The sequence below is a fragment of the Azolla caroliniana genome, unplaced genomic scaffold, assembly GCF_043228905.1.
Source record: "Azolla caroliniana isolate FFs.n. ecotype wild unplaced genomic scaffold, voAzoCaro1.0.p SCAF_3, whole genome shotgun sequence".
NCBI lineage: Eukaryota > Viridiplantae > Streptophyta > Polypodiopsida > Salviniales > Salviniaceae > Azolla > Azolla caroliniana.
In genome coordinates, this window is record NW_028230438.1 from 25,614,992 (window position 1) to 25,633,304 (window position 18,313).

General features: G+C 37.4%; 1 protein-coding gene and 2 pseudogenes across 2 annotated transcripts; 2 read left to right on the top strand and 1 right to left on the bottom strand.

Annotated features, from left to right (window-relative positions):
• The first annotated feature begins 2,117 nt into the window (after positions 1 to 2,117).
• On the top strand, positions 2,118 to 3,134 carry LOC147866868 (putative fructokinase-6, chloroplastic pseudogene; annotated as a pseudogene).
• A 1,278-nt stretch (positions 3,135 to 4,412) lies between these two features.
• On the bottom strand, positions 4,413 to 12,934 carry LOC147866869 (sulfatase and phosphatidylinositolglycan class N domain-containing protein). Of its 2 annotated transcripts, none has more exons than XM_087317378.1 (18): positions 12,724 to 12,934; positions 10,719 to 10,910; positions 10,320 to 10,475; positions 9,931 to 10,224; positions 9,390 to 9,607; positions 9,185 to 9,259; positions 8,860 to 8,926; positions 8,434 to 8,759; positions 7,768 to 8,001; positions 7,212 to 7,399; positions 6,524 to 6,671; positions 6,305 to 6,413; positions 6,070 to 6,172; positions 5,530 to 5,731; positions 5,087 to 5,185; positions 4,937 to 4,995; positions 4,744 to 4,849; positions 4,413 to 4,655 (listed from the first exon to the last, which is right to left on the bottom strand). In XM_087317378.1, exons 1-18 carry the CDS (start codon positions 12,908 to 12,910, stop codon positions 4,497 to 4,499), a joined length of 2,922 nt encoding a protein of 973 aa, XP_087173504.1. In that variant the 5' UTR covers positions 12,911 to 12,934; the 3' UTR covers positions 4,413 to 4,496. The 2 variants fall into 2 exon arrangements, with proteins under 2 accessions (XP_087173504.1, XP_087173505.1); XM_087317379.1 differs by having other exon boundaries at positions 10,320 to 10,488.
• A 4,500-nt stretch (positions 12,935 to 17,434) lies between these two features.
• LOC147866870 (U5 spliceosomal RNA) lies at positions 17,435 to 17,549 on the top strand (annotated as a pseudogene).
• The last annotated feature ends 764 nt before the right edge of the window (positions 17,550 to 18,313 follow it).

The window sequence follows — 18,313 nt, forward strand, 5'->3', positions numbered from 1 at the left end:
TCCATTATTGACCAATTAGAAGAGTTAATCCAAGACATGTCAAGAAAAGACGACAAAAAAAACATATGTTGGGCAATTGATTAATCAAAACCTAAGATTGGATATGAGCAACCATGGCCGAGAGAATAAGATGTGCCATCACCTTGATGTGCATCCACTCTCACACATTGAAAATAGGAGACATATCATGTTGCGAAGCTTCATATGTGAGGACATCAATGATGCATGATTACCAAGAATTTCTATAAATTTTTTAAAGTGTTCAAGAACTCTTAACAAGGCTAAAACCATTGTCAATGACACTAGGCATGCACTTTGTTGGCTTACTTAACTACTTGTTACTATAAAATGGGCTTTTCTATTCATATTTAGATGAATACTAAAAAGGGTAAGAAATCCCAAAAACAAGTTCTATAACTACATTTTTTCATTCATGATAGAACTTCCATCATTTTCCAAGAAGTGTTTAAAGTTCTAGCATTATGTAAGTAGCAATAGTTTTTGCAACAATGTTTATGTAAAAGAATTATATATGCAATACTCATGAGTGTGGATATTCTTGACAAAAATCTTATGAAATGCTAGAAATATTAGCACTAAGGTAATGTCGAGAATATGAGCAATATCAAGGAAGCTTTGATATTTTGGACATTCTACACAAGTGTCAATAATTTTGATAATGTTGTGGCAAAGAAAATTCCAATATTCACAGGGTAAATTATTTGCTTTAGAAACGAAATGATCGAAACAATCACATGGGAAAGGTTGAATGTGTGCAAATTCACATGTAGAACCATGAGGGTAAGAAAAAGGATCAAAACAAGTCTATGGAAAGGGTAGGCATGCTTGAATCTAGCTTAGAAAAGAGAGGATCGAAACAACCACAAGCGGAGAGTTTTGAAAGTGTGTGAATTCACATGTACAACTACAAGGGGTAGAAAAATAAATCAAAGCGAGACTATTGGAAGGGTAGACACGCTTGAATACACATGTAGCAACCATGAGGGGCGTAGAAAATCCAACATGTGACGTAGACCATGCTTGTACACACTCATTTAAACCTTGTCTAAGGTGAGATTGTAGAAGATATACTATTTCTTGGGACCTCGTATAGTTGAATGGCAAGGATCGACGAAGAATGATCAATCTCCATTCACGAGGTTAGAAACGAGTCCAGAAACAAAGCAGTGTGAAAGTGCAAAATGACATGTGCAAAGGTAGTTTCTTTTTGTTTGCTCTGGCTGTTTTGTGATTTTTAGCTTAGTTTAGTGCGTTGGTAGTGTGTGTGTGTGTGTGTGTGTGTGTGTGTGTGTGTGTGTGTGTGTGCATAGGAATCGGGAAGAAAATAAGAAGGTCACCTAACAAGAAGATGTGGGCATTTATAGAGTATATAGTACAGAAAGAAAGATATGTATATACAAAGTGCACACACACGTACTTAGATAGAGAAACAATGAAGATAAAAAACCAGAAAATTATAGCTAATTAATTTATTAGAAAATCACCTGAAATAAAACTAAGAATAGAAATAAAAAAAACTGACTCAATTGTAACACATATGTACATAGATATAACTACAAATCAAAATACAATTAAATATATAAACTACGTAAAAGAAAGAAAAAGAAAAAGAAAACTCTAAATTAATTAATTAATTAATTAAAAATAATAAATAAAAATCCATATAATGGAATTGGGGGGAGGGGCGCATATACATATGTATGTGTTTTGCAAGAATAAAGAAGTAAGAATAAATAAAACTCTAAACAAATCAATTAAATTAAAAAAATCCATATACAAATATATGGAATCGGGGGGGGGGGGGGGATGCATGTATGATATGTATATGTGTTTTGCAAATTGCAATAATAAAAATAAATAAAACTATAAATAAATCAATTAAATAAAAATTCCCTATATAAATGCATGGAATTGGGGGGAGTTCATGTGTATGTTGTATTTTTGCAATAATATAGAGGTGTTATAAATCAGCCTAAAATAAATAAATAAATAAATAGATACAAAACGCCCTCATACTCCCAATGGAACCTTCTCCTTCTGCCACCAATCTCTCCTCCACCACCACCAATACCAATACCAATTATACCAATAGCAATGAGGCATCGATTGACGTGGTGTGTATGGGAGAGCTATTGATCGACTTCGTCCCCACCGTCTCGGGCCTCTCGTTGGCTGACACCCTGGCTTTCCAAAAGGCCCCCGGCGGTGCCCCCGCCAATGTAGCCGTCGCCGTCTCACGTCTTGGGGGCACCGCCTCCTTCATCGGGAAAGTCGGCGACGACAAGTTTGGCCGGATGCTCGCCTCCGTCCTCTCCACCAATGGGGTCATGACACGTGGCCTCCGCTTCGACCCGCACGCGCGCACTGCCCTCGCATTCGTCACCCTCACACTCGCGGGCGAGAGGGAGTTTATGTTCTTCCGCAACCCTAGCGCGGACATGATGTTGATGGAGAGTGAGCTAGACTCGGGGTCGATCGAGCATGCCTGTATATTCCACTTCGGTTCCATTGGTTTGATCGCACAACCATGCCGGGGAGCTCAAATCGCTGCAGTTAAGCTTGCACGGGCCGCGGGCGCCATCCTCTCATATGACCCCAATCTTCGGCTCCCGCTTTGGCCATCCGCTAATGAAGCACACTCTGGGATACTAAGCCTCTGGGAGGAGGCTGATATCATCAAGGTGAGCGAGGAAGAGATATGGTTCTTAGCCCGTGACCCGACCATAGAGGATGTGGACATGTCCACAAGGGACACCTCGGAGATCTACAATGCTGCCCGCAAATTGATGCACCCCCGACTCAGGCTTCTGGTGGTCACCCTTGGGGCAGATGGTTGCCACTACTTCACGCCATTCTCCGAGGGCCATGTAGCTGGAATTGCGCTCCCCGAGGGGGCCGTGGTCGATACTACGGGTGCTGGAGATGCATTTGTGGGTGGCCTTCTCAAGAAGTTGTCCGAGGACATGGGGTTGTTGGAAGATGAGGCCCAGCTTAGGGATGCACTCCACTTCGCTAATGCTTGTGGTGCCATCACTACCACTCTTCGCGGTGCAATCCCTGCACTTCCTGACACCACAGCTGTACTCCAACTCTTGGCGTCTTCCACCTCATGAACCACATTTGTTTCTTCGTCTTATTCTTCTTCTTCTTCTTCTCTTGACATCATTCATAGGAAGTATAAATTGTATAACCTTAACATATAAATAATCAACATCTCACGAGAATAAAGTGTAGCATAATGCTAGGCAAATCTTTCTAAGCTGATGACACCTTTTGCAAATCCTAATGGCCCGTTTGCTTGTGTTTCAATGTGTTTTAAGAAAATCCTATTGGAATCTAATGTAGAACATCATGTATGTCTGAGTTCGTGACTTCAAAACCCACATAGATTACCAAACCAATGCATTTCTTTTTCACAAATGGCTTCAACCAGTTATGGGCTAAAAAACTGTTCCTTGTGTTCAGCAATGCTTGGAATGTTATGTCATTTAATTCCAACTTTAGATTTTCCATTATTTACTATTTTATTTCTTATATTGCATTACCAGCTTCATAGATTCTTAGAAATGTAACTGGACATTATTATATTGTCCTAAAATAACAGTCATCTTGGTAGAATTGATTACATGTAAGAGTCACTGAACTTGGTGTAATTGGTCTCACTGAACTTGAAGTCGATTCATTTCATACTGCATAAACAATTCCATTACAATTTCGCATCTGTCAAACAATAGCTTGTTAGATTCTACTTCCAATATGCCACTGCAGTTGTCTCAAACTCGGTTCCATTAGGTCCATACTGTTCACATCTAGCAAAGAGCGACACGTGGAAGGAGTATTTTTAGCATGCCAGGATTCAGCTGGTTGTCAGAACCTAGATGTAAGAAGATACAAATACTCGACTTTTGATTTCTCTATCCACATGTCCCTCATCATACATCTTTGCCACAACATACCAAATAATCACATTTTGCAGTTCCACACCCCAAGATTGGCCTTTACACCACATAAAGAGCTTGTGATTTTGAGAAAACTAGAGCTCAAAGGATGATTGGCATCCTCTAGGCATGAGAATATATCAACCCCGTCACACTAAAAATGTCCTGGCAACTCTTATGACCATTCAAACACACCTCATAAATCCCAAGAGCATTTCTGAAGATGTTAAAAATACCATTTGTTGTTTGAACTCCTTTCCTAAAATATTTAAATATCATAGGCAGAGAAAATGGAAAAAATTTATTGTTATAAAGGAACACACATTCAATGACAACATCTCTTTACTACATCACTTGATTCAGCTAATGGGAGGGGAGGGAGTTTCCCAAGGTACTGAAATTCATTAAAATCATGGCATAAATGACCTCAGTAAATTAACACGATGAGGCCCATTTAGACAACCATTCCTGAATCTTGATGGCCACAAAGAATAAAGAATTCTTTGTCAAAATTGTACAATATGGCTAAGCCCATAATTACACTGACTTTGTTTGTTCTTGGTGGAGAACAACAAGATCTCGTGTGAAAATATTTGTTATGGCAAAGAGAAGTAATACAAACACCACCTGTGCACTCATGATACCAAAATGACTGATGCTCTGCCCAATTTCTAACCAGCTTCCAGTATTTCGGACCTTTTAAAAAAGAGAAGATATTGGAAACTGGAAATTTCAAGTACCTAAATATGTGTGTTAAAGAAGCAAAGCACAATAAGGAACTTACAAGGAAGAAGAAATGGATTGTCATCACATCTGAGAAGAGCATCACTACAAAGAAGCAGCCTAACCTTGGCAGATTGAGAAGCTTCATAACAGCACTAAAGGCACACCTGGAAAGCTCAACAAGAAAATTACTTTCTTATTAGTAAGGTAAGTATATAAGAACCTCAATATAGATGAAATGACAATAAGCTCACGTGACAAGAATGAATGGTATCAGCAACTTCCAAACCAAGAGGGACGCCATGGTGAATGGCTGTGAAATGGGGCAAAAGAGGTGTAAAGATAATTGTATATCGATGATGTGCTCACAAAAACAAGAAAGTTAAATTGGAACTGAGCCATACACTGAAAACCGTGATGAACCGATAAACCGAAGAGATCTCAAAACTTGCAAGGCTTGCAACATTTCCAGTCCCAAAGAAAGCCACATTGATTAGTACTATCTGAATACAAAAAATAACCATATAGGATCATATGTTCACATGTTTCTAGATTTCCGATAGCTTTCCAAACCAAAGGTTAAAAGTCTAGGAATTTTTGTGGTTATGCACTCATGTCATATATATTGGAACTTTCCATTACACAAATAACATCCGCAAACGCCTTGCCTTCCATTTAGTAAATGTAACTGCAATACTGCCATTACCACTATAACTGAGGACGATGCCGGTTATGTGAAATATTATTACCTTGCCCACAAGGTATGGGGATAGTGCAAGGTAGGGAACAGATGGTGATAAAAATGGTTTGGTGTACCTTAAGTCAATGATAGACCAGATGAACTTACAAAGCAAAGAGGAACTCTCATATCAGCAAGCTTCAGAGCCCTGTTTCCTTTCGATGGAGATGGTACAGATAGATCGAAGGTCACAGTGTCCAATGAAAAATCATAGTTATCTGTGATGACTGTAGAGTTCATGAGCACAGCTTCTACTACAATCCAGGCCAGCAGTACCAGAGCCAAAGCACTATAGAATAACGCTTCGTACCTGTAAACAAGCATAGAAATGGAGATCATTTATCCTTTGTCAGCAGACCCATAACATAAAAAAGAACAGAGCCTTCTATTTAAGTTCATGAATAATTTGCAAGGTGATGTTGTCCATGAACATGTGTTTAACATGCTAACGTTTGGGCAGGATTCTATAAACTAAAAATCCATGACTGGACCTTGTTCATTTAAGTAAAACCCAAAGGCTTCTCTATACCTAAATACTAGCTCGGACATCAGGAAGTCAAAATCCTTCCTTTGATACACTATTCTTCATCTCTTACGAAAACCAAGACATAGATCACTCTTTCCAGTTCTAATAAGTTGCAATCTTACCCTATTGATAGAAGCAAAAATGTTGGCGCGAACCCTAAGAAAATGGATGTTAATCTGCTTAAAATATCTGGAGGTGAAAATACTGGCACTACAATGGGCAAGCCTGTTGCATTAAAGAAGATTATCAAAAACATACTTTCAAATAGAAAAGGTTAACAGAATATTTTTCAATTTTATATATTACACTAAGCATTATATTGTTCAAGAGCAATCAGTGTAAGGAGAATAAACATACCTGCAAGAACCCAATTTATGATCCGAATATGCATGGGTAGTCCTCTATTTTGAGCCCGGAGAGAGGTAGAAATCCAAACCATGACTGTGGAAATCGTTACAAGAGAAATCTGTAACAAACAAAAACCGTGAATCAGAAGGCAACTTTGTGCTGACTCCCTCTATACATATATATGCTACAAATACTTCACTTTAAAAGACTTATTTCAGATCAAAGTACCTGGAGTAAAAATACTCTACTCAGTTTCTTCGATTTTCTTGTTTGCTCACGCAGAATGGACCTCCACGTTTGATTACTTGGAAGAGAATAATAATTCAACCATTGACTCCAAAAAGCAAGAAAGATCACAATAATTCCACTTCCAACGCTGCAATATAAATTTAGAAAGGCACCATCAGAGACATTCTTGTGATCCTGATTTCATATTTTCAGAAAGCAGACTTTCTAATTGAGCATCTAGGTTTTCTGCTTAGCGGACTTCAAATGAATTAAAATCAAAATAATGCAATGTGTGAAACAAGAATAACTCAAAAACATCATGCGGACCACATTGTCATTGGGGTGTTCTGCTTATTTAATAGACTCCTATTGCCTCATACCAAACAACAGTATATGAAATATGGCAAAGTTAGATCAATCAAGAACAGAATTCAATGTATCAACTTCATAGTTTCCTTTTAGTTACCAAAAATAGCCAAAAAAGGGGATGAATAGACCATATAACTGCTCAAAGACCACATATAATTGATCAATGGGGGATTGCCAAATGACTTTAATGAGATATAAAAAACTTGACGATATTTGGGAAATAAAGAAAAAGGTCAGAGGTTGCATAACAGCTTAAAAAGTCAGTGGTTCAATGACTTAGACCTTATTTCTTGTGAATGTATGCACATAAAGAACTCACACAAGGACAGTGTTGTCTGCAATATGGACAGGCATGAGAGTAAATCCTGAGAGCATCCAGCAAGAAGCCCATACAAAACTTGGAACCATCGACAATCCTGGCGTGTTGCATGAGATCATGACTGCACCTACAACTCCAGCTGCCAGAAAGACCCCAGTATAGACCTCTCTTTTGAAAAAGCTCAAAACCTATAAAAAAGGAAGTTGTTCTTACTTATCCTTATATTATGGAGCATAATCGTATACTTAAAAATAAAATAAATACAAAAATTCTAAAAGATCCTCAATTTTACTTATTTCCAGATTGGTTAGTCCAACTGCCCCTGGTCAATCCCGAAACAGACAGAAAAGGGATGAGATTACATTTAAATAGCTCAAACAGCAATAAAAATTGAGAAAAAGTGGATAAATTGATCAAACAGAACATGTGATTGCTTGACACGAAGCTGACTGATGGCAATTGGGGGAATAAAGAAAAACAGTCAGGAGTACTTCAGAATTTTTCCTGAAATATAGGGAATTAAGATAAAACAAAAAATCCTAGGATGGAAGTATACCAGCATTTCTAGCACCAGAAGTGACACCCCTACAGCATAGGACGTCCTGATGAAGAAGAGAATTTTTGATGTCCGTATTGCATTCCAGATATTGTTCAGAATATTTGCATCACTAATGATCTCTGTCCAAAACAACAATGCAAGCCCAAGGTACAAATGGTATAGCAGTGGTGCATGTTCTACCAAAAGAACAGTGGAGCAGATTCCCATTATGACAGATCCACATATACGCACCTAATGCAACCATATCCACAGTTTAAGTGTGATTTATGCAAAATAAATTGTTTTGACATGTATGCTTATTTAGTTTTATAGAAACAAAGCACTGCATTACTTATCATCATAAGAGGAATAGTAAGGGAAAAAAAGAATAACCGAACACACAAGCAATTAGTAAAGACTCCCCATCAATCATGTGGGCCAGGGTTCCACGATTGAGTATCTATGTATTTACCAGGGGAAAAAGATTTTAATCCCCAATAATGGGCCAAGGTTCCATGATTCAGTATTTATGTATTTAAAATGGGAAAAGGATTTTAATCCCTGCTTTTTTGATAGATGCTAGTATATACATGAGAGACTTAAACTAGATAATGATATTTTGTAACTGTCCCTTCTTTCATATAAAAATTTACACAGAACAGAAGTAACTATACGAGCACTTACAATAACTCTTCTCTTTCGTACAGGCGACTTCATTACTGATTTGAAGGGACTAAACAAAAACGATGTATAGTTCTTAATGACATACAAAAGTATGTACACCATCCACCCTAGATAACCCATTGTGACTGTACCCATCAAAAAGAACCAATCATAGGTCTGAAAATAATGCAGCCCTGAAATTGAGAGGGTGATAAGCTCTTGAGCCAACTTGATAGCTTCTTCATACTGATGCTCATCAATCAACGCCCTTATTTCCTTCACATCTTCCTCATATCCAGCAAGGGGAATAAATGGTTTAAAATTCAGAGACGTGGTTTGTTTTAAACCTGTGTTCATGTAGGAAATAGAAGCTAAGGAAGACACAGATATTATGAGGTCATACTCAGATTGCAATTCAATAATTTCATTGTTAATATGATTGGATACGAGATTTCTGAAGGAATTGATTCAGTATCTGCTTTGCATTTGCATAAACAGCTTCAGCCTTCTCTATCTATAAGACAAAACATAATGTAAGATAAACATCTGGTCAATTATCTATTAAAAAGAGGAAGCATATAAAAGTATGTGAAAACACCAAAATAACCCGAACATAAAACTGTTAGGTATACAGCAAATATTTCGTAAATTATTTTTAAAAAAGAGGAAGCATATAAAAGTATGTGAAAAACACCAAAATAACCCAACATAAAACTGTTAGGTATACAGCACATTAATGCCACTACTATTTAAACACTAATTTCTTCTTTACCTGACTAATATCCAAGTAGTCAATGGGCAAAGCCCCAACAGAATTCAATGGACATGGAAGACCTAAAAGGGTTGACTGCCAACAAAAATGGAAAGCTTTAATGAGAATATAGGAACAACAAACTAAAGGTCATGACACATTTAAAAGTTTGTGACAAATCTTGTGGTAAGGAGAGTACTCAGATAATAGATCAAGAGCCCATCACCATAAGAGGTGCGATATCACCCTGATTGACATCGACACGTTCAAAATCTCCAAGACCCCACCCAGAAGGCGTCAGAGGATGATGTTCATGTTGGTCAACAAACATGGCCTCATCATCTCCATAATCTTCTGGACTGGCTGGGCTTGGCTTCTGAATACCAGCTCCCCAAACCACGAGTGGTGTCTCTGTATTTGTCGGATGGCCATCCCCGTGGCTTCCTGGGATTGTGTAATAATATTTTTGGGTGAACCATATTGGATTCAAGAAATTATCATTGATATTAGGGTAAAACTCTGAAATATTCCTAAGTTTCATTATATGCCCGAATGCCCTTCAGTTTTCATTATTCCCTGAGATGCCCTTGATCAACTCCCAAGAGTTCAAGCTATATGTTGCAGCATGCAATTGTATCATCAAATTTATCCTTGTTTGCACTCTTTCAGGGGTTGACAGAGCAATTGATGACATAATGAAAACTCAGGTATTTGTGAGTTTTTCCTTAATTTTAGAGTTATAAACCAGCAAGCTGTAAGACACATACCTTTCTCACTCATTCCATGGTCTGCAGTGAATATGTAAGCTGTCCGCTGATCCGGAAACAATTTTTCTACTAGTTCAACAGTCGCTTTAACACCAGAATCTACAACTTCTATGTTACTCAGATAGATGGGTGAAAATGGCCGATGAGCATGACCATTCGTATCACAACCAAGGAGATGCAAAAAGATCACCACTTTATCTCCATGCAAAAACTTATAAACCTCCGGGTCTTCATTAGACTGGTTCAGGAGCTCACCCACTCGTTGAAATGACCATTCATCCAAAAAAGATGCATCTGCATATCAGAGTGCAAATTCAATAATGAAAGTCTCATAATTGAATTATGTGAAGTTTACAAATGCATCATCCATTCAAGATAAGATTAAAAACCTGCAGCAAAATCTTCATATTCGTGTGGATACACTTTCCAATGGGCATTTGACAAATGGCCACAAAACATTGGTACAATATCTGGACTTCCATAAGCAAATGTATGTGTACTTCTGTTGAAAATAGAGTCGAATTCCACTGGGTTTGCTTTCCAACCTACAACATCATGCTAATTACAACTTTTAGCCAAATGTATACCTCTGGAGTCTAATCATACCAATAAAAAATATAGGAGGCCGTAATCATCAACACCACAAATACTAAGCCTCTTTAAACATGGGCTTCAGTCCATGTATAGAAATGGAAGCCTTAACTGTTAAGTTGAGAAAAATATCCATGCGCTTTTCATTAAATTTTGTTAGAGCTTGAAAAATCAGTTTTACAGATAAAACCACTCACCCTTTGTAACTGCACTAGGGTCCTCATAGAATCCAGCAATAATTGCAACATGCCCTGGGCGAGACTCTGTAGGAGGCCGAGCATGAGAAACTCCCCAGCGTCCTTTAGTTTGAATTATACTTCTTAAGAATGGGGCCCTGAATCTCCCATTTGCATCCATCTCATAAAATTTATCAGCTCGCAATCCATCAGCTACATACAATAAAGATGGATTCATTACAATCAATCACAAACCAAAAATAACAGAAGGTAACAAATAGTTCTTTAAGAAGTGTCTTTACATCTAAGTTGTAAATAAATCCATGTTTACATTGAAATTAAAGAAAGTAAAAAACTTGATTACTATGAACAGGTCATCCATGACACACCAAATGGGAATGTCAGGACTAGACAGAGAAAGAGATAAAGGAGAGTATAAGAAAACTAAAGTAGAAACTGAACTGCATTAAATATGATAACAAAACGTTTGGGATATGTTTTACGTACAAATTAGAGATTTATTGCAGAATAACCATATAGGTTTGGAATAAACAATTATAAGAGAAATATTTTTTCAAGAAATATTCAAGGAAAAGCTGTCTTTTTATGGTTCCGGTGGTGAAATCACATCATCTGTTCAAGAAAAGCTTCTGATGAGCTCAGAACATGTGCTCACTACATTATGTTATCCTATAGATTTGAATCCTTATTAAAGCTGTACTAAGCAACAGATACAGATTGCAGTTAGTTTATACTTTTATGGCTTCTGTGGTGAAATCACATCATACTTCTAAAAGAAAACTGTTTTTTCTACATATCCTGGGACTTGTGACAAAATCACGGGATGACTCTAAAGAAAGCTTGCGGAAATCTCCAGATATGTCATTTGTCTTAAGTATGCCATCAAGTAATCTGATAATTTTGCATGAAATGCAACAACTGACCAGAATCAATCTGCAGCTGAAGATATTCTCGGCAAATTTTGCCTCCATTATAAGGAAGGAAAAAATGAAACAGATAGTTCTACGAAGAGAATAAGGCCAAGGCTCTGTATATGAACTTACCACGCTGTATGGAAAACACTAAAAGAATGGAGATTCAGCCTATCTTCTGACTAAGAAATTATCAAAATGGAACAGGTGCAGACCAGAAAGATAACAAGGCCAAGAATTGATGTCCAAACTCATCACACCACGCCATGTAGAAGACACTACAATGATAGAAATTTGCAAATTTCCTTAGCAAAAAAGGATTAAAGAATGCCAAGTAGCAACTACACCTTGTTCTGCACAAGAAAGCCAAAGCAAGCAGAAATCATATTACATCTCCAAAAAGTCAGCACGCCAGGTACAAAGTACAACCAAATTCGAAATCCAGAAGATCTTCCTGATTAAGTAAGAATGGGAAAGAAACACAGAAAAGAATGTTGCATTTGTGAAATTGGCAACGCCATTGTAGAAAGGAGGTCACTGCATGAATGGTGATTCAGAGGTATTTTCTGACCAATAACGTAAGCAGAAGAATAATGCATCTTAAGAAATGAGATTTTCAGAAGCTTTTTCTGATCTGACAGAGAAAGAAATCTTAGCTTCCTGATAGCAATTTTCATCAGTACATACAAACACAAGTGGTAAGAATCGATATCGCAGAACTCACATGCAATGTAGGAGATGGAATAAAAAAAAGTAGGAACAGCGCAAAGAATTAAAGAAAGAGCCGATCTGTAGAAGCTCGCAATGCATACATATATGTATAGGTGATGACAAAAAAAGTAGAAAAAGGGAGAACAGATACAAAAGAATGATCGATGTGCAAGAATTCGCAATGCTAATCTATATATATATATATATATAAAGAGAGAGAGAGAGAGAGAATGAGAGAATGAGAGAATGAAAATGAAGAAGAAAAAGGGATGAGAAACAAGGAAAATATTGATGTGCAGATGTAAGGTTTAAGGTTTAAGGTTTAGGGTTTAGGTTTTTAGAAATCCACCATGAGACATGGAAGTTTAGGAATAGAGCCATACCTATAAAGAGAACGAGGCGTTTGGCAGGGGCGTGGGTGAGAGGTTGAACAGGGTCCATGCCATGGACGATGGGGGTCTTGAAGTAGATATCGAAGATACTGAGCATGTAGAGAGCGTGGAGGATGAAACCCAGGGCAACGAGTATGCCTTCCTCCCATCGTCTGGCCCCCATCGCCATCTCTGCCATTCTTCTCTCTTCCTGTTTCTTTCTTTCTTTCTTTCTTTCCTTCTTCCTGTCTTCCTTTCTTTCTTTGAAAACAAAGAACTGTGAGAAAGAAAGACACACAACTTACAAGTTCAAAATCACACTCCTCACGTTTGTCAAATTTACCAATTTAATCCCCCTCCTTTAAAAAGAACTCTCTCCTCCCCTAACTAAAAGTAGTGTGTGTAGTAAAACAACACAAGTAGAAGAGAAGTAAGAACACCACAATTGTTGTCAATGCAATAGTGTTGATCTTATGGCCATCTAAAGCTCGTAAGACTTGAATTGACACACAAGGGCACCTCCTTCGTAGACAAGGCACCCCCATACCTTGCTTAGTTGCAAAAGACCGCCAGTCGATTCTCCATTCCGCCCGCCTAAGCTTGACATTACATACCTTGTGTGGTACACGCTTATGTGGAGACCGTCAAACGAGAACCCATTTGTATTGCTTTGATCGTACCACTAATCACCATGCCTTCATTATTCATACACACCCTTATATGATGTGGATGGCATTTGTTGTGGCTCCTTGGATCAAAACGCCGCAAAAAAAGGGTTTGGAAACTTTCTATTCATCAACAATGCTTGACAATGTGACATAATTATGACATGAATGGCTTTAACAACAAGACGAGTTTGGAAATTGTTCTTTGTCATTCTCCTCGATCATCTTACAAATGAAAATAATGTTCCATCTAGAATGTATCATTGTTTTGAAACCACTGCCGAAGGAAATATGACCCGCTAAAGGAAGTATGACTTTTGCATGACATGGAATATGAGGTTGTCATATTGCATTCAACAAACATCAACATTATATGTGTCAAATGATCTCCCAATGTGACTCTAAAATAGCATTTTGCATAGTTTGCTAAGCTAAGGTGGTTGCCACTTGACCAATCTCAGTCTTTATTTTTAGAAGAACGTTGAATGTTGAACCATAATCAATCTTGACGTTTAAATTATCGAGCATCATTAACATCATGCCACCTATGAAGTGGTTTTCCCATGGTATATACTATCTTTCTCTTCAAAACAACGTGCCTCTACGCAAAGTTGAGTTCCTCCATGCATACATTTGAAGATGTTGATCTTCAAGTAACCATGTAATGTAATCTTCCGAATTGAGTATGATTGCTCGAGCCCCACCCCCCCCTAGAACTTTGGGGTACCCATATATGTTTCTCAATCTGGTGGTCTTCTCAACAAGAGAGACATTTGATGATGAGTATGGGCTTGCTTAGAAATATCATCATAAATGATAAAGGTATGTTGTATGTGATACATAACATACTCAGCCAAAGTTGCTACTTATATGGGAAAAATCAGCACAAAAGTGGTTGGAGCTTGAATAATGAAAAGCTATTTTTGCATCCATACATGAATTGATGAGGTGGTAGCGTTATGGTGTCCCAAGAAACCACCACACCTTCAAACAAAATGTTTTTATTTATTTTTTCACAAAAATTGTATACTGCCCACCCGTTAATGGTATTTGTCTCCCCTCGTATCCAAAGGAAAAAGAAAAAGCAACTTAGCCTCTATTTGAGAGTGGAAGTAGATCAAAACAGGAAAAACACACATGTAGACTAGAGAACGTGAATCAATTGAAAAAAAATGGTTCAAATTTATTATTAACCAGGAGACTTACACTTGGATACGAGCATGTCACTCATGTATCCCTTCCATAGTGAATTCCCCCCCCCCCCCCTTTGAAATTTGTATTATATAAAGATTACAAGCTTGAAGGAGTCTCTCGTATTTTCCTCCAAATAGGTCGATAGAGCATTGTTGACGTAGAAGTTGTAAAACGTTGAATATAATTATCGATAACTAATGAAGGGTTTGTTATGGAGTTGCCATTGATGTTAATAACTGTGACATTCAATGTACATGGGAGGCCTACAATCCATGAAATACTTCATGGGATTGACAATTATCATCGTCATGACATTGCTATTAAACAAGATTGTTGATGATCATGTACCTAAAGGTATTGCATAGCTCAAGGCAAGGTAACATTTCTTTTCAACGACATCTCATTTATGGGGAGAGACATTGATAATGGCATACGTTTGTCACGTAAGCAACAATGTTTATACTTTTCATTATCAAACTTTTGATCATGTGATCGCCTAATGTTTTGCATCCTTGCAAGAACTTAGAAGTTATGGAATCAAAATAATAGCTCAAAAATAAAAATTGAAACGAGAGAGTGTTGGGATCACAATATATGAGCAAAGATAATGAGGCATAGCAAAAAAATGTGTCTTAACCGTATGACAATAATAACAAGAGAAATGATAACATAAATCATACTATATTTCTTCCTTTTTTACATGACACTCATTCTACACAATATCCTTATGCAAACAACAAATCAAAATGGGAACAAAATGTTTGGTGAAACACATTTTCTTTATCCAAGGAAAGTATTGTGACTTACAAAAACTTATCAAGTTTACAAATCAATCACGTATCAAAATGCTTGTGACCACTAACAAGGCAAATGAGCAAGAGCTTCGTTGCTAAACGATGTAGGATACTCCACCACAAAATGTCCTGATCACGACGATCTACCTTTTTATTACTAAAAGACAATGGTACAATTGTTTAACGAGACTATGAAGAGATTTTGTGGTGTTCACACTTTGACAACCTATATACGTAAATGGAATATTATAAATATACACTATTATAGATCATAAATATAAAATGCATCAAGCTTTTAGGCTGTCGAATCTATTTGATGAGCATTCAATGATTGCTTTAACCTTAACTTGTATTTACATACGGGTGCACGAAAATTTTAAATATTTCATACATATGAAAGCTAGGCATTGCAACTAGGTATTAGTTAGCAACAACGTTTGAAGTGGTTCAATGATAATTTATAGGGGAAAGTACCAGGATACCCCTGGAAGTTCCAAATTTACCAAACTATCCCTATGTCCAAACAATTACACCTTATAAAGTAATTATTACACTCAAACATTTGGTAAATAGGGCTTGTTCGGGTCCATTTCTTCCATCTTTGGTGAGTAGGGTGTAATTTTTTGGACATAGGGGTAGTTTGGTAAATTTGGAATTTCAAGGGGCATTCTGGTAAATAGACGAACTTCCAAGGGTATCCTGGTACTTTTCCCTAATTTATATCTAAAATGTTGCCTATGGATATTCACGAGGACTACAATACTCATTGGAATATGACCTCGATAGGGAGAAGACGAGGATACCTTGGAAGTGGAAAAAGTGATGCAAAGTGGGGGATGGAGTATTTTGACCCAAGTTGAGTGGTCTCCAAGATTGTTAACATTGAGTTAGAACATACAATTTTGTGATGGTTAATTAGAATACCAATCGTAGTCGTCAAACAATTACATGAAAGTGCAAACTCCATGCAAGTGATCCTCATGGAGTCATTTGTGGAAAAGTTTTTTTGGGGGGTGGCTAAATTTCATGCAAGTCACTTTTTATTATTTTCCCTGAAAATATATCCTCCATTGGTGTTAAAATTAAAGTGGCAAGAGGCAATATACAAAAACTTCTTCAGCTATTTGTAAAGAACCATACTTCACATACATATTAACCAACATGTTTCCTAGTAAGCCCTCATCTTCTAGCCTTTTCTTCACAATTTCAGCATAAATGCACTGACCCTCATATGATCTTCCTAAATCAAAACAAGGTTTTAGGTTGTGTGAATATGTCAAAGCATTCTGAAGGATTCCTTTGTCTTGCATCTATTAAAAAATCATACAACACCTCCTGGGCCTATCCATGGTTTCTATAGCCTCTTACGAGTGTATTCCATGAGACAATATTTGAAACCATAATTGTTCTAAATGTTTTCTATGTGGTTGGGCAACCACATTTAGCATACATATAAATCACATGGAAGTCACTTTTTTTGGGCGTATATGAGAAGTACGCATGTTTATGTCAAATACTTGTTATTTATTTATTCGTTCACTTATTCCATTGACACCCCCTCGTAAACTATTTAGTTGGTAGTCTCCATAGGCCCGAGATTTCACATTGGTGTATCCAACTTAATCAAAGAATGCAATCTGCTTTGTAGAATCTACAAACCATCATCACTTGCTAAAGTTCATTGGGAGTTATGTATGGTTGTCAAGGACAACATTCTTTCTTAATTGTGTGTATAAACAAGTAAGTATATATTCATTCATCTTACATGTGTGCATAAAAGCACAAGGTTAACTATCCCTGATTGCATGGAATCGGTTGATGTGTTCACTCTATCAATTGTCATTCCCTTCTTATCCTTTCTTGATGATGATGGATTGTGAGGTTTATGTAGTCACTCTATCAATTGTCATTCCCTACTCTTATCCTTTCTTGATGATGATGATGGATTGTCATACATAACGCGGGCGATCTTAACAAACAAAATCGTGGTATTATATATCCCACATACAAACGCGATGTAGACCTCGTCTTATAAAAACCAAATGTAGGGCTGCAGGCAATCTCATCGGGATGGCGTGGGTTGAGCACAGAGCGAACTATTCTTTCGCCTTTTACTAAAGAATACCGTGTGTTCCTCCTACAACAAATGCCCTAACCCTAATTTTTAGAAGTGGGAGGCTCCTCTGTACCCCAGATGGAGCTTCCCACCATACAAATGCCAATACAAATACCTCAATGGAGCTTCCCACCATACAAATGCTTAACAAACAAAATGCCACAGAGCTGTAGAACTTGATAATGTAGTTCCATTATCAGGCTTATAGTAAGTTTTCGTAGTCTGACTCTGGTGAAAACTCGACATCTTAGTTCGTTTATTCAGGTCTGCATAATGTAGTTTCATTATCAGGCTTATAGTATGTTTTCGTAGTCCGACTTCTGACGGTAAAACTCGACATTTGAGTTCGTTTATTCAGGCCTGCAGAAAATCCTTTGTATTTTTCAGTTCCAAAGGCGTACAGATATAGATGAATGAACCACCTTGTGGAGTCTCTTCAGCGGTGGTTAAATTGGGAAGAGGTTCCTTTCCAACTTCTGTGGAGATATGATTAAAGATATTAGAATCATGAGGTCTCAAACATTGTCTTGGATTTAGGTTCCTTTCCAACTTCTGTGGAGATATGATGAAAGATATTAGAATCATGAGGTCTCAAACATTGTCTCGTTGAGGAGCTATCAGAGATATATAGATTAGACATACATCAAGGCTACCATTGAATGGTCGTCATGTGTAGTCTCTTTTGAAACTTCCTGGAAACTATCCTTCATCTATCTTCTACTTCAATTTATTTTGCTGAAAGGCAAAACCCGCAAGGCTGTGAGTTTAGAGTTATATATCCAGAACGTGATCGAATTGTAGCAGATTCAGAAGTAGAGGGGCTTTGTTATGCA

What these genes read in the sequence shown, in the direction of transcription:
- LOC147866869 (XM_087317378.1), bottom strand. Translation starts at nt 12,910, where the DNA reads ATGGCAGAGATGGCGATGGGGGCCAGACGATGGGAGGAAGGCATACTC. An exon ending in CCATGGAATGAGTGAGAAAG is followed by an intron (nt 9,608 to 9,930) that starts GTATGTGTCTTA and finishes ACACAATCCCAG; the next exon opens with GAAGCCACGGGGATGGCCAT. An exon ending in GCAGACAACACTGTCCTTGT is followed by an intron (nt 6,672 to 7,211) that starts GTGAGTTCTTTA and finishes TTTATATTGCAG; the next exon opens with CGTTGGAAGTGGAATTATTG.